General features: G+C 61.4%; 1 protein-coding gene across 1 annotated transcript; it reads right to left on the minus strand.

Annotated features, from left to right (window-relative positions):
• CCND1 (cyclin D1) lies at nt 4,804-16,942 on the minus strand. Its single transcript, XM_021082686.1, has 5 exons — nt 16,498-16,942; nt 14,710-14,925; nt 14,007-14,166; nt 10,383-10,531; nt 4,804-8,115 (listed from the first exon to the last, which is right to left on the minus strand). Exons 1-5 carry the CDS (start codon nt 16,693-16,695, stop codon nt 7,951-7,953), a joined length of 888 nt encoding a protein of 295 aa, XP_020938345.1. The 5' UTR covers nt 16,696-16,942; the 3' UTR covers nt 4,804-7,950.

The raw sequence follows: 23,496 nt of genomic DNA on the forward strand, positions 1-23,496 counted from the left end.
CGTGCTGGGGGCTGTAGGAGAGGCGCCTGTCCTGGAGCTGGGGCTGGGGCCAGTCCCATCAGAGCCACAGAACTGGGAGTGGAGGGGTCCTGTGGTGGCTCAGAGGAAGTGAACCCGACGAGTATCCATGAGGTTGCAGGTTCCATCCCCGGCCTCATGCAGTGGGTTCAGGATGCGGCGTGGCCGTGTAGGTTGCAGACATGGCTCGGACCCCGCGTTGCTGTGATGTGGTGTAGGTTGGTGGCTACAGTTCCGATTGGACCCCCAGCCTGGGAACCTCCATATGCTGTGGGCGCGGCCCTAAAAGACAAAAAAAAAGGACTGAGAATGGTGGTCCCCACGGCGTGAAGTCCGGGCGCCGTCAACCCCAGGAGGCGAGAAGCCCGAGGGCGGTCAGGATGACCGCGATGCCGCCCCGGGGACGCTGGGGCCTCCTTCCTCCCGTGATGCTCGGCGCGACGAGACGGCGACGTTTACCGCGTGAGGCCTCTGTGCCGGGGGCTGTGCCAAGTGCGCCCTGAGCGCCCAGCCTTCCGGTCCTCCGTCCCCCCCGGAGGCGCTCACTGCACAGACTGAGCCCCGCGTGTCACAGATGCGAGGATGCCCTCTCCCGAGCCTCCTTCCCTGTAGACAGGATTATCCGGCTGAGAAAGTTGAGCCTCCGAAGGCGCAGCCGCACAGCCTGCAAGTCGCAGAACGTGCTCGTGCGTGAGAGCCGAGTTCCTAAACGACGACGGGCCACATCCGACGCCACTGCCAGCTGCCTGGCTGCCCTTCCGCAGGCTGCCGACCGCGACACTGCCCTGGCCGCAGGGACGTGGAGCCTTGGATGTGGGTCTCCTGGCGAAGCAGGGTCCGAGTGCTGACCATTGGGTGAAAAGGATCAAATGAAGGCTGTGTGTGTTTTCGTCAAGCCCGTTTCCAGAGACCTGGTGCCCTTTCTTCGCAGGGAGGCAGCCGAGCTGACAGGGGCGCAGGCCTTGGGGACACACACCTGGCCAGGGGCCTGTCTCGGTCAGTTCCTGGCTGTGTGATCCCAGCTCAGTTAACTCACCTCTCTGGGCCCGGGTCTAACCGTCCACAACAGGGGGCAGCCAACTCCCCTTGTCAGGCGAGGTCCAGCCCACCGCCCGTCTCGGGAGTGAGGCTGGACGGCCACACGGCTGTGCTCGTTCCCGTGCTGTTCCCTGCGGCTGCTCGATCCACTCCGCGGGGTCGACACGTGGGACCGAGGGAGCTTCTCTTGTGGCTCAGTGGGTTAAGAACCGGGCTGGTATCCATGAGGATGCAGGTTCGAACCCTGGCCTTGCTCAGTGGGTTAAGGATCCGGTGTTGCCGTGAGTTGGGGTGTAGGTCCCAGAGGCGGCTCTGTTCCTGAGTTGCCATGGCTGTGGTGTAGACCCGCAGCTGCAGCTCTGATTTGACCCCTAGCCTAGGAACTTCTATATGCCCCAGGGGTGGCCCTAAAAAGCAAAAAACAAAAACAAAAACAAAACCCAAAAAACAAAACAAGGGGGACGGAGCTACCAGCCCGCAAAGCCCTGAACACTCACTATCGGGCCCTTTGTGAAGGAGCCTGCCAACCCTTGACCTCGAAGACGGGGATACTGTACCTGTGAGAGTGAACGGGCCCCTGCCTGTCACCAAGCCCTTGGGGTCGCTTCAAGGTCTGGGGAGAAATGGTGTGTTTGGCAGTCAGCCCAGTGCCTGGTATCCAGTGCATGCCGGCTGAACCGGAGCTACTGTCCTGCCATGGGGCAGGCAGGACCATCCCCCGGCCTGGGCTCCAGAGTCTGGGGGGGACCTCCACTAGACCCTGGAGCGGCCAGGCTCAGCGGCCGTTAGTTGAAGCTTGAGAGGCTCCGCAGACGCCGCCACCTCTGATAGGCTCGGGCCCACGGCAGCCCTTCAGCAGAGCCTTGCTCTCCTGTGCCCCTGTGAGTGGCGGTGACAATGCCCCCCGGATGTGGGCCTCCGGCCCCGGCCCCCGCACCGCCCGCCCACCGGCCACGGCTATTGTCTGCTGGGCCGCGGTGTGGCTCAGGGCAGGGGCCGGCAGGCAGGGGACTGTGGGAACGGATTAGGGGCGGGGGGCTCGCGTCCCTTCTGCATAAACTCTGATCAAAGACATTCCTGGGATAACAGAGCCCTGTGTGCTGCAGAGGCCGGCCCAGCGTGTGGACACACGCCCCATGCAGCCGCCCCCGGGGGCCACCCCGCAGCGCCCAGCCCTGCATCGCCCACCACTGGGACAGCTCTCCCACCACATGCAGGGCTGTGACCTGCGGCCACTAGGCTTCCAGGAGGGCCTGGCTCCGTGGGAGTGTGGGAGCCTGGGGGTAGCGCCTACCCCTGCAAATGCACCTGTCCAGGGGCCTGCAAATGCACCTGCCCCGCCAAGAAGTGACTCCTCGTAGTGCACACGCTGTGTCCTGGGGTCTGCTGGGTCTCGTGAGGACGATGAGGTGCTGAGCCCTGCGGCCCCCTGCCCCCGCCCCACCCCCGGCTCCTTCTGCCCACTGCACCCAGGTCAGACCAGGCCTGGGTCTCTGCACCTCACAGAGCCAGGGGCCTCCCTGCAGCCCACCTCTCAGCACCCACTGTATGCAGGCTGGGGGTGGGGTGGGGCACAGAGAAGGAGCACCCCCTGTCCTCAAGGGCTCGCGGTCCAGCCCGGGGGCAGTGGGGGAAGAGGGGGGACCCCACGTCCGCCCAGAGCCAGCTGTCTGGGGCGGGGCGGGGAACGCCCGCAGAGGGTCTCGGTGAGCCTGAGGGGCAGCAGGGGAGGGACTCCAGGCACAGAGCCGCGAGAGAGGCCGGAATGGTCTGGTGTGTCCTGCAGTCCCACGGGCAGACTTCGGGGACAGAGGCGTCTGAGGCTGGGGGATATGGGGATGAGAGTGGGGGGATGAAGGGGAGGTTGAGGGGGAGCTGGGGAGGCTGGGGGAAGCCGGTGGGGAGGTTGGGGGAGAGACGGGGGGAGATGAGGGGGGTGGGCCAGGTGGGCCAGGTCTCAGGCCCCTAGATGGAGTTGGAAGGAACTAGAAATGCCAGGGAGATCTGGCAAAGGGCGGGCGGTGCGGCCTTCTAGACAGGGAGACAAGGCTGGGAGGCAGGGAGGCCCCTGACGAGTGGCAGTGGGGCCGAGGGAGAAGGCCTTCGGGCTTCCGGGAGAGCCGTGGCAGGCGACACTGGGAAGCTTTGTCTCAGAAGTCCCTCCAAGGCCAGTTTTTATTTTCACCATAGGCACGGGGCAGCCAACCCCCGCCCCACGCTGGGCACAGGGCCTTCGCCGTCCTCCCATGAGGGTGTGGAGGTGCCCGAGCTGCGTGGCTGGTTGGAGACGTCGGGGCCCAGGGCATCACCAGGAAAGCCCCAGGGCCTCCCCACGGGCCGCACAGCAGGAGGCAGGCCCTGGGGCTCCCTCAGCCCAGACCCTCTGTGTGCTTTTGGTGTCAGTCCTGCCCCATCTCGGGCCACCTCCTGTCCTCTTCGGCTGCACTGTCACCCTGGGCTCAGGTCCTCCCTGTGGAACAGTGGAAACGTGCAGCGGCCGCCTCCCCGTGTAGAGCAGGCCGCCCTCCTGCTTCCTCGACCGGGTCTTGCTGGAACTTCACACAGTCAGACTGTGAGCCCTGCTCCCCTGAAACCGCTTGGGCCCCTCCGTCCATGTGTGGCCTGGGGACACAGGCTGTGGATGTCGCAGGACCTGGGCTGAGCCACTGAGGTGGAGCAGAGGGACCCGGGCTTCAGGGCACCTCCCGTGGCTCCAACTGCCTTGGTCTCCTGCTGCCCGGGACCCCCTTTCAGAGCACCCTTGGGGGCAGGGGCCTTGCCCCCACCCACCTGGCATGGGGCTGTCTCTGGGGGTGCAGCAGTGCAGGCCCCGTCGCATGCCACCTTCTCCCAGAAGCTCTGGTGCTCCGGGAGGACCAGCCGCACTGAACTTGTAGCCCCCCCCCACCTCCACCCAGCAGGGCAGGCTGGTATACAGAAGGCGCTTCTTACAGGTGGTGGACAGACCTGGCAAGCGGCGACATCCTTGGCACGTGACCCAGGCGTCCTTCTGGCTCCAGAGCGCTCACGGACTGCTGGGGGGAGGGGTTGAGGCCACATCAGGGACCCCACAGAGCTGGGACCAAGGTCTGCAGATGCCTTCCCGGGTCACTCCATGCCCCCCCCCTCCCCCGGAGATGGACATGCAGCCAGTGTGCAAGCATCTGAGGCTGAGGCGGACGTCACAGGTGTCCACTGGGCCTCCCAGGTCGCCAGGCCCAAGTGAAAGGCCGCCGGCCCGCGGCCCCAATGTGCACGTGGCCCCCCTTGAGCTCAGGGCACCTCAGGGCCACGGTTCGCCTGGAACAAACCATTTGTGTAATGGGTGCTGACTTTACTTTCCTGTCTGCAAAGCGCCTGGAGGACCAGCCGGCCAGGCGTGAGCCGGAAGGTGGTCTGATCGACAGGTGAGGGCACACGTCACCCGGGCCAGGAGCCTGGTCAGAGGTGGCCAGTGCTGCTTGCCCACACTCCCCAAACTCTTCTCGGGGCCCCTCCCACCGCATCCCCCACATCTGGATTTTCTCGGGCTGGAGGTGTCACACACTCCTTCCGGTGCACAGGGGCCGGGTGGCCGTGTCCGGAGACGCTCTTGGTTGTCACCACCGGTGCCAGTGCTGTCATCTAGAGGGACACTCACGGTGCACAGGACAACCCCATCGACAGAGGACCACTTGGCCCCGGGTGTCCATGGTGCCAGGCCGGGGACCCCTGCCCGCCCCAGGAAAGAGACAAATGGGCACCACCTGGGGGTTTTACCAATTTTATTTCTAGACTTTCCACGTTTGTCTTGTTTCCTGCTGGAAACGTGCCAGTTACACATGTGCGCCGGGGAACAGGGCAGCGCGCAGCCAAACCACACAGACCCCAAGTGCCGCCCGCCCAGCCCCCTCAGACCTGCCAGTCACGGGCCAGCCTCTGGCCTTGGAGCACACCTGTCACCCCCCCACCACGGACCGGTCGTCCCTCAAGGACCCCGTTTGGTTCAGAGACGCTGCAGCCAGAATGGTTGAGGTAAGCGGAAGCGGTGAGCCTGCGGGCGGGGCGGGGCCGGCCTGTGGCTTTGGAGCACCTGGCCCCCCCCAGCCCCCCTCCCCGGCGGGGACCCCCGCCCTCCCCGCCAACGGTGCAGCTCCTTTGGGTTCGGCAGCATGCTAGGCGGCTCTCGGGCACACAGCACGGTTAGCTGGCTTGGCGGAGATTTGGAGTTTCTTTCAATTAGCATTTTGCAGTAATGAACAGAATGACAAAACAGCTCCAGAACACAGTAACAGATGCAACGCACTCCCAACCTGTAACGCATTCCAGAAGCCATTCCAATCACCCAGTGACTGAGTCCTACAGCACAGCACCACGGTGGCACGTTAAGGCATACTCGTTACAATAATAATAATAATAATAACAATAATAATAATGCAACTTTCATAGCTACACACAAGGGTCACATGGGCTGTAGAAAGAACTCCCTATCAGGGAAAGTCCCAGATCTGGTGACGAGTCCAGCAAACCAGGCCCAGGGCAGAGGACACGGACGTGGCCTGTCTCCAGAGCCGCCCGGGGGTCCTCGGGAACGCCGGCCCTTGGGGGGGCCCCCGCCAGGCCCTTTCTGGGGGGTCTCGTCCCCCTGTCTGTTTGCTGAAGCAAAGAGGCTGTGGGTCAGACAAGGCCTGGCCGCCTGGTTTACACGCGGCTAAGTGAAGCATGAGGTATCGTGAACCAGAAACCTTTTTGGAATAGAGCAGTAATCACATTAAGTCAAAATTGATCACATAAAAAAAAAAAAAAAAAAAAAAAAAAAAAAAAAAAAAAAAAAGGCATCCGTAATACATCTTTCTATGAGATAATTCAGCCTAGAACTTGGCAGTATATGACACTGTAAAACAAAACAGAACAGAAGAACTGATCCTCCAATAGCAGCAAAACAACGTGAAAGAGAAGCGTGGGGAGTCTGTCTCCAAACGGTGCTGGGAAGTCCTCGGTAGCAGCGAATGAGAAAACGGAGTCGCAGCCTGTCGCCTGGGGTCCGCGCCCGCCCCCCGCACACTCCCTCCCTCACCTCCTCGCTCCTTCAACACCCCCCCCCCACAGTAACTACAAAAGGTACGTAGCCAAGACGTGCAAATGGTCTATACCGGTTTTGTGCTCCATCTCGTTGTTTCCAAAGAACAGGATGGGGTCAGAACGCGTCGCGAGCGCCCTGAACGTCCTGTAACTCTGACGCCTCTCGGATTGGGTCCCTCTGGCAAACGCCGGACAGGCCAAATCAGCCGAATCAAAGTCGTTGTGTTGTATCTTGGGACTGTTTCTTTTTTCCCCTCTCCTATAAAAGGACCTAACTTTCATAAACTGTACTACACCTGCAACATCTAAGGCAGAAAAGTGTGTGTCTGTGTGTAAATCACCGGGAGATTGCATTACTTTATAAATCGTACTGGCCTTACGAGCATCCTCTGCAATAAATATTCTTTTTAGCCTTAACTATAAATTATATATTTTAGTGTTTAAAAACCTTCAACGTTGCAAAACATCTAAAGACAACCCTGAAACTGCTGGTTCTCTAGGTCAGCCTTTAAGGCCCTACTTCAAACACCAGTTGGCACCAGGGGAACTCCTACACTTCAGCTTTTCTACAGAAAAGGAAAAAAAAACACATCATCCTGGCAATTTGAGAATGCACACGTCCTGCTTCTTGACTGGAACCTCGCCTTCAAAAACAGCTCGCTTCCCCCCACTTCACGAACATGCACCTGCCTTGCAATCCGCTGTGCACACACAAGCACGGCAATATTCCCAAACCATTCCACTAGGAAATCGCTCCCCACCCGCCTCCACACACAACATAAACAGAGAGACAGCCCCTAGAACTACGGGACCAAAAGTGCTTTGAAATGGAATGGTTCTGGAATATTGAGGAAAACCAAAAACAAACAAAACAAAACAAAACAGAAAAACAACCACAAAAACCAACCAGCTGTGGGTTTCACCTGGATGTGAGCTGCAGGTCTGTTGGGTGAAAAACCAGCATCTCGTGAACAAGTAACTACAAAAATAGGAAGATTATAAAAATAGAATATATTAGGTCACTATTGCGGTGGGCGCGGAGTCGGAGGTGGCTTTTCCGTCCCTGCTACGCTGGCTGGCGCCCGACAAACCGCTCAGGTGGCCGGTGCGCAGGCAGAAAGAGGACGACGAGCCTCTTTCAGCATCGGACGATGCCGAAGCCTGCGCTACTCTAGACAGAGGTGACATCGGCCACCGATAAGGTGAAGGTCACACGCCTACCTACGAAATAAAATAAACACGCACAAATGACTTATAAAGTGACTACATGCATAAGCAAGACACAGGATGCCTAGGACTGCTTTAAAGCCGTGCTTGGGAAAAAAGCACACAGGTATGTTTCTCTAGCTAAAACCCTCTTCTACTTTACAAACGGGTGGTGGGCTTTTTTTCTATTCTTTAAAAACATGTTTATGCTTTTTTTGTTTGTTTTCAACACGGAAAGAAATCACATCTAACCCTCCCCGCACACTTGCTCATCTTAATTCTACTCTTACAACAGACACAAGCACATTAATAGAAAAACTAGTTGATTATGGGGTATAAAATCCTCTATTTCTGCAGCATGACCCACCTCCCCCGCCAGCTCAGGGTCATGCAAATACTATTTTTTTCCTCGCTTTTTCTGTTGTCGTTGTTGTTTTTTAAAGACAGGTTTTCAGGTACTTTTTTTTTTTTTTTTTTTTTTTTGCCTTTCGCTTAAGTCAGAGGTGGGAGGGAGACAGAGCAGAGGGGAACGCCAGTGGTGAGGGGCGGGCCTCTCCCCCGGGGGTGGCCGGGCCTGAGCGGCTCCGTCTGGGGAGCGCGGGCCGGCCCCTCCCTGGCTGCGGCGCCTCAAATGTTCACGTCGCGAACATCGGTGGGCGTGCAGGCCAGGTCCACCTCCTCCTCTTCCTCCTCCTCCTCCGCGGCCTTGGGGTCCAAGGTCTGCTGCTGGGCCTGGCGCAGGCTGGATTCCAGAAGGGCTTCGATCTGCTCCTGGCAGGCGCGGAGGCAGTCCTGGGCAAGACGGGGTGGGATGCTCAGAGGGTCCCCGGATGCTAACAGAAAATGAGGCCTCCCCCAACCAGGGGGGCCGTTGCCCGGAGCCCAGGATCAACAGCGTGCACCCCCGATCGGCCCCCAGGAGCCCAGGCGTTAGGTGGCGAGTCTGCTCAGGACCCAGCCTGCCCGCCCACCTGCCTTGCCGCCTGGAGTCCCCAGCGGGGCCAGACCCCTGGCTGGAACCCCTCCCTGGGGCTCTGATCTCTGGCCCCAGGGCCCACCACCGCACTGCTGCCTTCAGCCAGTCCAGCACCATCTGATCCAGGGCGGGGAGACCCTTCACCTCTGCCGTGTCAGCCCTCGTGGCGAACCCAGCCTTCTGTGATGAATGGCGCGCGTGACCCAGGATGAGTGCTGGGTGGCCCCGGGGACCCTTTATCCCCCTCCTCTCCCGCCACCGCTGCAGACGTCCTCCCGCAGTGCCCGCCCCATGCGTTCGACGGAGAGGAGGAACCCAAGTCTAGGGCCCTCTCCTGGTCCCCAAAGCTCCCAGCAGCTCAAAGGTGCCCCTTGCTGTCGGGCGGCCAAGGTTCCCACGTCTGAAGAGAGGCCCCCTCAACTCCCGGGAAGCCACACCGGAGCTTAGAATAGTCCAGAGCCAGGTAAAGTCTCCAGGGCAGCCTCTCCCACAGGAACAAGGAGGTGGGGGGATCCGCCCCAAAGGAGTGAAGCCCAGCCGGCAGGGCTTCTGGGTGGATCCCGGGGTGTCTCCCATGGGTGCAGAGCGCCATGCCTTACGGGGGGTTCCTCCCCACCTTCCCAATATTCACCGTGGCAGATGAGAAGGCAGTGACGGTGCACATGACCCCATTTCACAGAGGAGGAAACTGAGGCCCAGAAGGTCCCAAGTGGAACCCAGGACTCCTGCTGTCCTCCCCCCGCTGGGGCTCGGATCAAACATCCAGCATGGCCTCGGTTCCAATCCGGAGACCTGAGAGCCCCCACCCAACAAATGCACCAGCGTCTGCAGGTGGCTCCAGGGGCCCTGGCTCACTGGCCCCCGGAGTGCGGGGAGGGCTGATGGCAGAGTAGAGAGCGGGGGGGGGGGGGGGGGGGGCGCGCAGGACGGCCTTCCCTCCCCGCAGGGCCGGGCACGTCCCCCCTCCTCTTGGCCCTCCTGAGAGGAGTGGGCAGCAGCCACGGGCGGGAGGGGGGAGCAGCTGCTCGGCCATGACCCGGAGCCACTGCTGCCCAGGCTTTCCTGCATCTGAGCTCAGCTACGGTTGTCACCTGGTCACCAGCCTGATGGGATTTCTACCTCCACGGATTAAACCCATCCCTCAGCTGAGAGGCGTTTTATTTCAAATCTCATCACACCCACCTTTACCCCCAAGGGATCACGTGGAGATTGACGGTCCCCTGTGGTCTTTCCAGTTGGGGGATGACCCCCAGCAGCCAGGCAGGGACGCTCCACTCCCTGAGCCCAGAGCTGCCCGTGCCTGTGCACCAGAACCTTCCCCCTTTGGGGGGTCATGCAGGCGTCCGTCACCCACCCTCTCTTTCCTTCTGAGGCTCCCGACCGCCGGAAGGCAGACCACCAAAAAGCAGCGCGGGCCCAAGCCCGACCCGGGCCGGGGTCAAGGCGGTCACTCCCACACCAGGGGGGCTGATGACCCCTCAACCTCGCCGGTCTAATTTGGTGAAGGCCACAAACCCTTGCAATTGTTATTTTAATTCTTTCTTTACAGGCAAGAGTCGAGAAGAAGACAATGACAATTGTAAGAAGAAAGATACAATCGACTCCAGCTTCAGGAGCAGCAGCCTGTCAACGAGGGGCCATAGAAACGAGTGGTCTGTACGGGACCCACTGTGGACGCTGGACCTCACAGGGGCCCTTGTAAAGCGGCCATTTATCGGGCGTCCACATTGTCGCCGGGACAAAGCTCCAGCGGGCCCCACCCCACCCCCCATTCGGGCACGGATCACTGACTCGGCCTGCCTGTGGCCCCTCTTCTCAGCTGGCCCCCCAGGGAGGGGCTGAAGTTCCCAGGAGTCCGGGGGACACAGAGGCCTGGGAGGACCCTCCAGCCCATCAGCAAGCTCTGAGGTGCTTCTCCTTCCAACGGGAGAGTAAAGGGGGGAGCTGCCCCCCCGGCCAGGGCCAGGGCCTCTGAACGCAGGCGGTCCGGACAGTCCCCCAGGTGGCCCCAGCCCATCATTTCCCGCCGGCCGATGGCAGCTCGGCTCTAGAAGCATCTAGACGCAGGAGCGCGGTCACTTACCGGGTCACACCTGATCACCCTGGAGAGGAACCGCGTCAGGCGGTGGTAGGACAGGAAGCTGTTGGAACTTCCCAGGTGCAGACCTTGCACGGCCGCCACCACGCTCCCGGCGGCCACCATGGAGGGCGGGTTGGAAATGAACTTCACGTCTGCGGCGGAGGAGAGGAGGCAAAGGGGCTGTGGGGGGGGGCTCTGCAGGATCCCTGGATCTGGGCCCCCAAGTCCCCCGGCACCTGTTTGCCACTCTAGTGCCGGAGAGAGCAGAAGCCGGGCTCCAACACCAGCTTGTGATGCCCCATTGAAAACAGCAGGAACATAAACCACAAAGAGCCCTGGGAGAGACGCAAGGGGGGCCGAGGCCTCCGGGAAGGGGACTCGGCTTGCTCCATCCTCAGCATCGCTATTCACACAAATAAATAAGAGCCTTCAGGAAAAAAGGCGGGGAAAACCCACCCACGAGGAGGCAGCGGGGACCCCCTGTACCCACACGGCCAGGCCTCCCCACTGGGCAAAGCCGGCCCCCAAATTCCCCGGGGGCCGCGGGAAGATGGACACAGCATGGCCCATCTCTGCAGCCAGACGCTTATCCCCGTTTTCTCTGCCTCCAGGAAGGGGCAGAGGGTAACTTCACCCCCTCACCCGCTGTCCTCAGCACGCCCTCCCCAAACTGCAGGGAAACTCCGCCTGGGGGCAGGCAGGGGAGGGCGGGCTGGCTCTGGCTGGCATTGGGCCAGGGTCCCCTCCTGGCAGCTCCCTGGTGCGGGAGCACCTGTTTTGCCTCTTGTAAGCCCCTCCGGAACACTTGTCATGGAAGATGGGGAAGCCCTAAGGACATCTGGGAGGTGACGCAGCACACGTGGGTCGCCTGTCACTTCCAACCAGGGATGACTGGGGGGGGGTCACCCTTTTCAGCATCTGAACCAGGGAGCCTTTTAGCCCAGAGCCGGGCCTGAGAAGGGCCGAGCGTGGCATCTCTGTCTGCCCGCCCGCCCGCCCCGCTGCGTCACTGAGCCCCAGGAACGGGCGGTGAGCTGAATGGCAGGGGACGGAGAGCCCTAAGGGAGGATGGGCTCCTGGGGCTGAAATGTCCCCCCCCCAAACTAAGAATGAACAGCCTGGGCCTTGTTCACGGGAGCGGGCCGGGGGCAGGGGAGGAAGAAAGGCCACCGCCACCAAGGGGCCCCATAGCGGCTGCTGGGCGACCCCACCGCTTAAAAAGCAGCCCCCTCGCAGGCTGAGAGCCAGGAGCCAGGAATGAAGGCTTTTTGCCGAGGCTGATCAGGACAGCGCAGAAATTGCCGAGGCCTGAGCTTGGGCTCTGACCAGCTCAGCAGGGATGGGCTGTGTGCGCGTGTGCGTGTGCTACATGCACGTGTGTGCACGCGTCTTTCCCACAGCTGTTTCTGGCCGCTGCCTGGCTATCAAGAGCCCAGCAGGCCACGGCCAGTGGGCACGGGAGCTGTGTGGCTCTGCTGACCCCGCTCAGGCCCATCCACTAAGCTCGGTGACAGGCCAGCTTCAAAGAGCACTGGTCATTCGTCACCTCGCCTGCCCCAGTGCTACTCCGTGCGCACGAGCAGAAGCCAACCCCGTGTGTGGGCGACGAGGCCCCTGCACACAGGAACCCAGGTCTGCAGGCCCTCGGGGCGGGAAAAGCAGAGCCCCACCCCCGGCGCCTTAAAAGGGACCTTGCCACGTGGGGGTCAAAACATCTCCCGGGACTTTTGCTCACGTCTCCACCTCACGGAAGCTGCCTGTTTTTAGACTGTAATGTCACTCTCATCTTGAGAAGCCCTTCTGGGACTCAGGACACAGCCACGTGCGTTATGTTCTCACAGGCAGGCGGGGTCAGGACCCGGTGGGTGGGTGCTGCCCTCTCCCCTGGCCTGTCTGTCCCTCATCAAGCCCCTCCTTGGAGTTAATGCACGTGAAAGCTGGGTCGCCACCCGCCCGCCTTCAGCCCAGGTATCTGTGCTGGGGCCACACCCCCACGCCGGGCCCAGGCTCAGCAGCCGGAGGGCCGGCGCCAAGCTCGATCACAGCCTCTGCGCCGGGCTTCTGGGCTGCCAGCACCCCACGCAGGCTGCACACCCCACTTCCTGGGGTCCCGGGAGAGGGGGAGCTCCAGGCTGCCTCCGCCGTCCTGGGGGCGGGGTGCACAAGAACTGCTCCTTGCATTATCTCCAGGAAACTTTGCCGTTTCTCTGAAGCACTTTCAGCTCCATAAAAGGCTGCCTGAAGTCTCTGGAGGCTTCTCTTTTCGGAGGCATCCCAGCCAGAGAACGCCTCCCTGCCTGCTTGCTGGGCTGGTCCCTGGAGGCTGAGGGGACTCGGGTGAGAGGCTGCCCTCCCCAAAGGCGAGTGCTAAGGGGTGGGAAAGCCTGGGGAGGGGCACCCTGAGCCCTCAGGTCCATCCAGGCCAAGGAGGGTTTGGGCCTCTCGTTTGCCCCCCGCCAAGAAGGCTTCCTTGTAAGGACTCGGAAAAGGGGTTCCGTTTCTGAGCAGGCAGAGGAGGGGCAGGGGGCAGGGCAGGGAGCAGAACCTTCCCGACTCTCCTAACCCAGAAATCCCAGCACCAGGGCACCCAGACCTCAGGAGGGTGAAGGCAAGCGGGGGTGGGGGCTCTACCCCTCTTTTGAGGATGGGGTGAAAGATGCCAACGACCCACTTTGGTGCCGAGTGGCCCTGAGGTGGCCCCCAGAGAGCCCCACACAGATTTGACCGCTGAGGCCCGACCAGGATAGAGGTGGTCCACAGCAGAGCTGAGCGGGATGGGGGCCTGGGACCCCCGGTCAAGGTTCTCCAGGCATCCTGGCCCCAGCTTATAAGGTCAGAGCGGAGGGAGAGGTCGCAGGGGGTCAGGGGCAGGGCTGGGAGAAGAGGGGGCCACGCCATGTGGCTCTGAGTTGGGTTCTGAGAGACTGGCCTCAGGGGCTGGGGAGAGGGCAGTGCCAGGGAGGAGCCCCCAGGGAAGGGCCAGAGCAGTGCCGGGGGAGGGAGGGCCTCCCGCTGCCAACCGCTGCTGCCCGAGCCCGGCGATCTGAAGCCACTCCCAGGGCAGTGAGCTGAGCCGGCCTGCGGCGCCCCTGGCGGGGCCTCAGGCGGCCAAGCGCCTCTGCTGGCCGCCCCCGCACGAGGGCCGCTGCTGGCCGCCCAGAGCACGTGGTGCAGGCACTCCCGCCGGCGGCCCTGGCAGGTGGCCCAGCCCGGCAGAGGCCAGGAGCACCCCCCCCACCCCGCCCCGCAGCTCAGGCTTCTTGAGGACACGGGAAGGCTGGGGGGGGGGAGGACCCGCAAGAGGCAGGCCCGGGAGGCCAAGGTAATGCCCTTTCAGCGTGGAGCGACCCCTGCCTTGGCGGGGAGCAGAAGCCGCCGCCCCCTCCCCCGGGCACTGCCCCGTGGCCGTGGCCAGCCTGAGCTGCCCGCCCAGGAGGCGATGCCCCCCCCCTCCCTGGAGCCACCACCAACAGCCCGGCCCTCTGCTCCCCAAGACAGGGAAAAAGAGGAGGGTTGCTGAGACTGGGAGGGGCCTGGGGACCATCTCCTAGGACGCGGGAGACAGCAGCAGAGTGCGGGACACCGGACAGTGCGCGCGCGCACTCAGAGGCGGGGCGGGCACCCTACCTGTGGCACAGAGGGCGACGAAGGTCTGCGCGTGTTTGCGGATGATCTGTTTGTTCTCCTCGGCCACCGGCATTTTGGAGAGGAAGTGCTCGATGAAGTCGTGCGGGGTCATGGCCGCCAGGTTCCACTTGAGTTTGTTCACCAGGAGCAGCTCCATTTGCTGGGGAAATGGGGGGACCGGGCATAAAGAGAGGCGCAGGCATGGATCCCAGTGGGACAGGGGGCGGGGAGAAAGGACTGGGGGGCGTTGGAGGGTCCGGGACCTGGAGGGACAAAGCGCGACCCCACATCTATACAGGAAGGGTGTCGCCGGCAAAGGCTCCTGCGTTTAATTAAGCCGACCCTTCCTCGAGTGGGGACCAGAAGACCGCCCACACCTGGAACGCGAGCCCGGGACGTTGGCGCAGGCTCCGCGAGGCTGCCGCTAGAGGGCGCGCGTCGCCCACTTTTCGCGGCCTTAGGGAAGCAGACGCGGGGGGAGTCGGACAGAAAGGGTGAGGCGGGGCAGCCAGGATGCGGGGCGGCGAGGGTCTCACCCGCTCCCGCCCGCTCCGCGAGAGGGGCCCCACCAGCGTGGCCGTCCTCTCCGGGGGCCGAGAGTGTGTCAGCGGCCCGCCGGGACTGCCTGCTCCCCGCACCTCCCCCACCCCCGGGGTCCCGCGGCTAACGGAGGGTCCCGGGGCGGTGGGGGTCCCAGGGTTACCAGCAGCTCGTCCGGCCGGATGGAGTTGTCGGTGTAGATGCACAACTTCTCGGCCGTCAGGGGGATGGTCTCCTTCATCTTCGAGGCCACGAACATGCAGGTGGCTCCCAGCAGCTGCAGGCGGCTCTTTTTCACGGGCTCCAGGGACAGGAAGCGGTCCAGGTAGTTCATGGCCAGCGGGAAGACCTCCTCCTCGCACTTCTGCTCCTCGCAGACCTGCAGGGGCACCGGGGGCCGTGACCGCCGCCGCCGCCGGGAGCGCCCGGCCCCCTCTGCGGAGACTTGGCGTCCCCCGCCCCGCTCCCGCCAGGGTTGGCTTCGGGTACCCGAGCGTGCGGAGGGTCGGGGCAGGGGGCGGCAGGAGCTTCTGCCGACGCGCCCCCTCCCCCGAGAGTCCCTAATGCCCACCCACCACGAAACTGAAAGGGAAAGTCCCCGGGAGGCTGGCACAGTGGAGCGGGAGCGGGCACTGCTGGGCGGCGTGTGCCGCTCGCGGGCTGCGGGTCCCCGAGACCCCGGCCCGCGTGGGTGCCTCGGGACCCTCCAAGCTTGGGGTGGGCACCAAATGGGGTGCAGGGCCGTGGGGCGGGCCGTGGGGCTGGGCGCCGCGCTCGCAGCGCCTGCGAGACACAAAGGTGGCGTCCCAGGCCGCCGAGCCGCATTTCCCCAGACGTCATCTTTTCAAAAAATATTTAAAAATATAAAAAAAATAACTGGGTACATAAAAAACCCCTGAAAATGACCCTCGGGCGGTCCTTTACCCGGGCCGGGGGTCGAGAGCTCGCTGCAGGCTCAGGGGAGAGCCCCAGGAATTCGAACTCGGAGCCCCCCTCCCCCTGGGCGCGGGCGCCGTTTCCCTCTCGCAAGGGCACCACGCCGCACTTTCAGAAATTATTTTAAAATACTTGCGGTGCCCGTAGGAGCCCACTGAAGGCCTGAAAACGTGCCCCGGGCCCCCGGCTCCCTCCACACAGGTCCCCCAAGTTGAGACCCCTGCAGATGAGAGTCAGCCCCCAGCGTCTTGGGGGCCACACGACCTTGCAGCCCGGCGTGCTCTCCGGCCCAAGCTGGCCTTGCGGGGCGCCCCGGGACTCGCTGCTTTAACAAAGGGGCCCTCTTTCCCGAGTGGGGTCCCCGCACAACTGCCCGAGTTCTGTCCCCGCGCCCCTCCCGCCGGTTCCCGGTGGCCGCGCGGCCCCTCGCGGCGGCCCCAAGCGCCTCGCCGGTCGCTCCCCGCCCCCACCCTGCCCCCAATTATTAATAAACACTTTTGCTTTGCAATAAAAGAACAAAGATGGCGCATAATACTGGCACGAGTGGCCCTTGCATACGTGTCCATGGATATTAATTTAAAAATCAAATCTATGCCCCCTCCCCCTGGAGCTGGAGATTCAGCGGCCGCGCGGCGGGGAGAGGAGGCGCAGCGGGGCTCGGGCGCAGGCGGGGGCTGCGCGGTGGCGGTCCAGGCGGGGGCTACAAAGGGCGCCCAGCCTGCGGGCCCACACCCTGAAGCCAACTGGGGTGCCCTTGACAGTGGCTTTGCCCGAAGGTACACGTCTTCGACCCCCCCCCCCACGAAGGGAATTTCTAATGACCCCACCCCCACTTCTTCCTCGTTCAAAAAATACCCACAATATCTATATATTTTGGAATTACGATTCCTAGCAACACTCCAGCAAACTTCAAAGTTGGGGTGAGAGAGAAGGGAGGGAGATGAGTGGCAAAGAAATGTGGGTTTGCGCAACAAGTCGCAGAAAAGTGCTAAGAGAGCCGCCCGAAGCCCCGCACCTCCAGCATCCAGGTGGCCACGATCTTCCGCATGGAAGGCAGGATTTCCTTCTGCACGCACTTGAAGTAGGACACGGAGGGCGAGCAGGTCTCCTCCGCCTTGAGCATGGCCCGCAGCACCCGATCGTTGAGGAGGTTGGCATCGGGGTACGCCCGGCGGATGGTCTCCATCTCGCAGCACAGGAGCTGGTGTGCCATGGCTGGGGCTCTGCTAGGCGGCTTGGGGCGGCGGTGGGTCCCGGGCTGGGTCCGCGTTCGGCTTTAGCTCCTGCTGCCCCCGTGCTCCCTCGAGCTCTTCTGCCCCTCGCCGGAGCGCGCGGACGCTGCTGCTCGCTGCTACTGCGCCGACAGCCCTCTGGAGGCTCTAGGACTTTGCAACTTCCAACAGAACTCCCCTGTAGTCCGTGTGACGTTACTGTTGTTAAGCAGAGATCAAAGCCGGGCAGAGAATGGGAGCGGGAGGGAGGGGGGGCGGGCTCAGGGGGAGGGGGCGCGGGCGCCGAGCGCCGGGGAGCGGCGAGGGGCAGAGCCCAAAAGCCATCCCGGAGGCGCCGCGCCTGCCCTAAGCGGAGTTGCCCCCGAAACTTGGTTTTCATAGAAACGCAAATCGCCCCGCGGGGAAGAGGGGTGCAGGGGGGTCCTGTCCACCCCGAGTGGGCCCCTTAGGATTTGGGGGGTTGTGTATAGGTGGCTCTGCAGAGGGGGACGACTAGGAGGGCGGGCAGGCCACACGCAGCCGGGCAAGACCGCATGGAAGGGGGACTCTGGGGTTCGGTGACACCCTCTACCCGAGCCAGGAGAATGGGTGCATTTCCGAAAACGCCACGAGGGCACCCACGGGCGGAGAGGCAGCCTAGGAATCTTAGCTTCTGTGTCTTCTTTCATTTTCATCAACACGTGTAAATTTCAGGAACCATTTAACATTCAGGGACGCAGAGCCGGCAACCCTTGTGGAGGCTTCATTCCGGCACACAGGGGGGTCGTTGCAATGCCCGAGGGAGGAACCCTAATGGTTAAGCATATTTCAGCCTAGCATGCGCTCGCTCAAAAATAAAATAAAATAAATGCCCGAAAATTCCAGCAGCAGCCCAAGATGGTGGCCAGCGTTTCCTTCATCCTGTCCTCCGCGCCTGGGGGATCTGCAGGCTGTCTTCCCACCTTGGCCAGTCCTTTCTTGCGGGGGTTCCCCAATCCCCCCATCCTTGCCCTGTCCTGGCAATTTAACAGCTAGAAAAACACCCTGAAAGGAAGGCTGCAAAATACTGGTCTCTGTCCTGCCTCATTTTTAAAAATTAAAAATGAAGTTAAATCCCTGGAACTACTAGTCCCCTCTCCGCCTGGGACGAGACCACCGGAAGCTTCCTAATTGGTTTTGTTGGGGGTGTGGACCTCTCTTCACCTTTAGAATTTGCCCTGGGGCTGCATTCGTGAGCCTGACGGGGATGGCAGGGGCTGGCAAAGAGCAGAACAATTACAGGTTACAGAAATGGCTGTATTGATCTGATGATTTTAAACAAAACCTATGTATCTTCGTGGTTATACAAGAGTCCCCAATATTATTCCAAACTTTTAAGACATATCAAAGAATATATGACGTTTTTTAAAGTTAAAGATTCAGGCTCTTCTTCGGTGCTTATTTTTAAATTGAAAGAACATTTTACGCATACTTCACTTTTTATTTTTTTTAGTTTTTACACTACCTGACCCCCATTAAGAAAAATGTTCATTTACTCCCCTCAGTATAGTTTGGTGTCATCAAACCACCATACACCCTAAGGTTAAAGGCTCAAAGAAAACTTATTAAAAAGCCCCCTCCCCTTCGCAAGGGCGCACGCAATACCAACCCCCCTTCAAGGGAGGGTTCTTCCCGCGCCCCCTCCCCGCCGAGAATTAGGGTTTACTAATATTCCAGGTCCAGGCAGCTAATTACCCCCGGCTCACACCTCGGGATCGCTGGGTGGCGGGACCAGGGAGCACCCACCGCCCTGTCCCCGCCCCCGCCGCCCCCTGGCCCCCAGGCTCAAGTTGGCCCCCGGGGCGCTAGAGCCTTGAAGCCTCAGCCCGCGCACGAGGGCGGCCGGGCTGCTTTTTCATTCATAAAATCCCGACCGGGCGGCTGCCGGGATGATTTATGGGGCTGCGAGCTACCACCCGGCTGCTTCTGTCCCGGGGGGCGAGGGGCCCGAGCCCCGCGTGCGCCTGGACCTGGCCCGAGGCGGACTGGCAACGATGAGGGGCAGCGGGTCACAAAGAGGATCGCCCACTCAGGCAAAACGGGCTCCGGGTCCAGGAGGGAGCTTCCCCCTAACTCGGGAGAAAGACAGAGGAAACTGGAATTAGCATGAGCCAATGGGGGCGCGGCGCTGTTACTAGGCGGACCGGGCAGATCTCGACAAGGAACTTAGTTGAGTTCCCCGCTCAGGGACAGGCGCAAAAGTGCAAGCCCGGTGGACGAGCGTGAAGAGCCGTCCAGGAACTCGCGGGAGAAGCGCTGGAATTTGGGGCCCCGCGGGGAGCGCTAGCGGCCCAGCCCCCACCCTGGGGAGCCCAGATCTGGTTCCCCGGAGACCCCGGGAGGCGGCGAGGGGAGGGCAACAGTCTCGGCCCTTGAGAGCGGCTGCTTCTAGGAGAACGAGGGAGGCGTTTTGATTTAAGTTTCTTTTTTTTCAAAGAGAAAAGCAACTTTAGAAAACTTTGCTGTTTAACGTATAATTTTGCACTGCCTTTAAAAAACCCACCACGAAGCAGGAACTGCGAGTTTGGGGCTCATTTAAAGTGCTCCGCGCTATTTCTTGGAGACCCTTTGGAACAAAGGGCCAGTGGCCCAATCAGAAAGGAAACCACGTTGGTTGGGACGAAAATCCAAAATAAAGCATTTTCCCGCTTTCCTCGCCCTCTGGCCCCCCCACCGAGGCGACTGCGGCCGGGGAGGAACGCCGGCCCCAAGAGGGCGAATTCCGCTGCAGGCGCGTTTGCCACCGTCCCTGGCTGTGGGAACCTTCATTCAAGGCGGGGGAAGGGAGCGCGTTCATTCAGGAACCCGCGCGCAGCGGCGCCGACCCCGGGACGCACCGCGGCTGCGCGCCGCCGGGCCGGGGGCTCTAGGGAGGGAGGGAGTGTAGGGCCGAGCGAAGACCTTCCACAGGCGTCGACCCCCGGCGCCCGCCCTCTCCCGAGAGGATTGGGCGGCGAGCGGGCGCCTGCAGGTGGGGTCACCTGCAGCCGCATACCTGGCGGCGACTTGAAAGGGCTTGGCTCCAGCTCTGCGAGTTTTCCATTGTTAAGCCCTTAAGTCCTTCTGGAAAACGCTTCCGAAAGCGGACCGCGGGGTTCCGGGGGCGCTCGGGCTCCACTTCCCCCACGCTGCTCGCTCTCGGGGCGCGTATGGCGGCCCACGTGCTGAGTTATCTCCGCCTGGGCTACGCGGTGCGGACCCCCTGCGCCCCAAAGCTGCGGAACCAGCCGGAGCAAACTGGCCCCGGCGCCCACCCGGGACACCCACGGTGGGCACAGGGGCAGCCGCACCTCCCACCGTTCCAAGCCGCGGACGTGCGTTTCGCCCGTGAGCAATTAATTTCAGCCACACACAGACCAATCCCCTCTCCGGCGCCCCAGTCTTCGATCTGGCAGGTTGCGGGGACCGGAACCCTCCCCCCCACCCCCAGCTCTCAAGGTCGCGGGCGAGGTGTGCAGGGGAGTTAAAAGCAAAAAACCCCAACGGGTGGGGAGGGGCTGGTTCCGATAACGCCTCTAGGATCTCCTGGGGGAAGGTGCACTCTTAGGGATGAAAGAAGATTCTAACTCCTAGATCCCTGCCCCTCAAAACGCACCGCCTGCTGTCCTGAGCAATTCTAAACCCCAGCGTCCACTAGGAATTCCCTAGCCTTTTGGCTCTAGCTCCCGGCCGGTCTCTGACCAAGTGCCGTGGAGTGGGCAAGGCGAAGGAATCGGGCGGAAGGTGGGGATAATGACCTAGGAGGCCATACCCCTCCCGCGTCTCTAGTTGCCAAGCCTACTGATGGCCCAGCAGACCCTCTCCCTCGGTCTAGGGAGAGGGGCTCCGCCGCGAAGACCCGCAGGGCCTCGGCAACTTGCCGCGGAGACGCGCGGGAGCAGGAAGGACCCTCCGCGAAGAGGACCAGAGCTCAACCCTCGCTGGCTCCGGCGGCACCCTTTCAGTCGCCTGCAGGACTTGTCACTCGCTCCCCCACCCCCAATCTAGCCCTTTCCCCGAGACTGTATGCGGGGGGCGCGCGCGCGCGGGGGGGGGGGGCGTCCTCTTGCTTTCCAGCCTCCTTTGTGCCTCTGAAATGCCCCCAAATGTTCCCATCCTTCGAATTGGCCCGGGGGGGTGGGTATAGGGACGGCTAGGGTCTTTGAGTTCCAGGGCTCCCGACTCTTGCCATGGGCGGGGGAGGGGGGTGGACTTTTTTTCTTTTTTTGTGGGTGCCGGAAGAAGGGTTGCGTACTTTACGCCCTGCACTCCTTTCCTTCGGTTTCTCGGCCTCGCGCGGTCAGGGCTGGTGGCGGGATACGGGTTCAGACCCGCTGGGGAGTCTGGGGCGTGCGGGGGTTCGAGGGACGCGAAAGGCCAGGCTCTATCCCCACGCCCCGCCAGGGTATCGCGCAGAGTTCGCCTGCCCTGGGAGTCCGGGGAGACGCCGCGGGGGGCTGGAGTGCGGCCACGCTGCGGAGAGAGGGGAGGCGACGGCGTGCGCCGCAGGAACCTGGGCCTGGGCTCCGGGGCCGCGCCGCGCATTCCGCGCATTCCCGCCCGGCCTCGGTTCCGCCGCCACGTGGTCGCTGTGCGCGCCGCGCTTACCGTAAAGCCCAGAGGAGACGCGCACTCCCGAGCTTCGGAGCGCGCGTGCGGACCTCCCAGGGTGCGGAACGCGGACGTTGGGCTCAGCCCCTGCGCCGGGCCCACCCACTCCTGGAGCATAGATAGAGGTGGCTTTCTTTTCGTAATAAGGAGAGCACTGCTGGAGTAGTGACACATTCATTTGCAAAGACAGGCGGGAACGGTGGTCAGCCCCCACTGGTATCTCCACAGGGTGACTGTCCATCTGAGGAACGCGACCGAACCGGACCGGTGACCATTATGCCTTCCCAGCAGTGACAGCAGAGGAGGAGCTGCAGCGGGCGGGCTGACGGCTTTCTTCTCCTTTTTCTGATAACTCCCAATCAGTCCAAGACCCTGCGAGCCTGGGAAACAGATTATGGGACATGCTTAAAGCATCCGGAGAGGTGTTGTTCTGAGGATCAGTTGAGGCTAAAGAATGGAGCAGGTCCCTGGCTCGTGAGCAGTGGAGCTTAGCCAACAGGATACCTGCCTCATGGGGCCCATGAGGCTGGATGGGGACCCCCCACCCCAGCTTGGATGGGTGAGAGGCATTCTGAGGACCCTCCCCTCGCTGCCACCCCTGGGATGGAGGTGTGTGTGGGGGGGTGGAGAAGGGCTGCTGCAAACCTCTAGGCCCCAGCGTGAGGGAAGTACACCTGTTTGCTCTGACAAAGGGAAGTACACCTGTTTGCTCCTGTAGGATTTGGAGAAAGAGCCTTCACCATGGTAACCATCTCCTCACCAAGGTGTCCCCATCCCCCACAGCTTGTCACTGTCACGCACTTAACCTTTGGAACAACCCCCCCACCCAAGCTGAGGCTCCGTCACCTTGCCCATGTTCCCACCGTTGTTCTGTGGGGGCTGGCCTCGGAGCCCCTACTCTGCACCGTTCGGCTGCACCTCCCTGCGTGTCAGGGGTACTGTCAGAACAATTCCAGGGTCCTTGGAAGCTCAAGAGGATAATAATCTTACTTTGTCAAGAATTTACGCACAACCAAATCACTTTTTCTTTTCTTTTTTCTTTTTTTGTCTTTTGCCCTTTTCTGGGGCGCTCCCGCGGCATATGGAGGTTCCCAGGCTAGGGGTCCAATCGGAGCTGTAGCCACCGGCCTACGCCAGACCCACAGCAACGTGGGATCCGAGCCGGGTCTGTGACCTACACCACAGCTCACGGCAACGCTGGATCCCTAACCCACTGAGCAAGGCCAGGGACTGAACCCGCAACCTCATGGTTCCTAGTCGGATTCGTTAACCACTGCGCCACGACGGGAACTCCCACTTTTTCTTTTTTGCCTTTTAGGGCCACTCCCAAGGCATATGGAGGTTCCCAGGCTAGGGGTCGAATTGGAGCTGTAGCCACTGGCCTACGCCACAGCCACAGCCACGTGGGATCCGAGCCACATTTGTGAGCTATACCGCAGCTCACGGCAACGCCAGATCCTTAACCCACTGGTCAGGGATCAAACCTGAATCCTCAGGGATGCTAGTTGGGCTCGTAACCCGCTGAGCCACAATGGGAGCTCCCGAACCACTTTTTCGTGAAGCCAGGAAGTTTGCAGCTGTATCTGTGGAGCTGCACAAGAGTAAGGCACACAGACCTACATCTGCCAGTAGCTGAGCAACCCTGGGCAGGCCCCCCTCCCATCTGTTAAAGCCGGTGTGATTGTGTGTCCTGGAGGACGGGGGACGAGTAATTACGGTAATGTGGGGGGGCTTTCGCACAGGGCCTGGCATATGTCAAGGCCTGTTAGATTTATTCATTCATGTATTTGTTCTTGTGCAGAATGAAGGCCATGTGATGCATGCTGTATGTGGAATTAATTAAACATTTCAGTTTATATTCAGAAACAGGATTTTAAAAAATGGCTTTATGGTCTATAAACTCGCTTTTATTTGCTGACTTCTGAGCTCTCTGTGCATGTGAGATTTAAATCCTAGAACATGCATTATTTACATTAAAAAAAAGTTTAACCACATGAATCTGCCCTTCTTCCTTCTCGCCCTGCCAAAAAAAGTTGATTTAAAAGGGAAGCACATTAATTAAGGGCACAAGTGTCCAGGCAAGGATGAGGGTCAGAAATAAAGGGAAGGATTTCTGGGTCGGCGGCGGTGGAGGTGGGGGGGGGTCAAGGAGCAGACAGCCGGAGACCCAGCCA

This window comes from Sus scrofa, chromosome 2 (assembly GCF_000003025.6).
Source record: "Sus scrofa isolate TJ Tabasco breed Duroc chromosome 2, Sscrofa11.1, whole genome shotgun sequence".
Lineage (NCBI taxonomy): Eukaryota > Metazoa > Chordata > Mammalia > Artiodactyla > Suidae > Sus > Sus scrofa.

Bases quoted from the DNA above. Each gene is read 5' to 3' on its own strand.
- CCND1 (XM_021082686.1), bottom strand. From the start codon at position 16,695: ATGGCACACCAGCTCCTGTGCTGCGAGATGGAGACCATCCGCCGGGCG. The intron at 14,926-16,497 runs GTGCGGGGCTTC...GTGCCCCTGCAG, and splicing joins TGGCCACCTGGATGCTGGAG to GTCTGCGAGGAGCAGAAGTG. The intron at 14,167-14,709 runs GTAACCCTGGGA...CCATTTCCCCAG, and splicing joins TCCGGCCGGACGAGCTGCTG to CAAATGGAGCTGCTCCTGGT.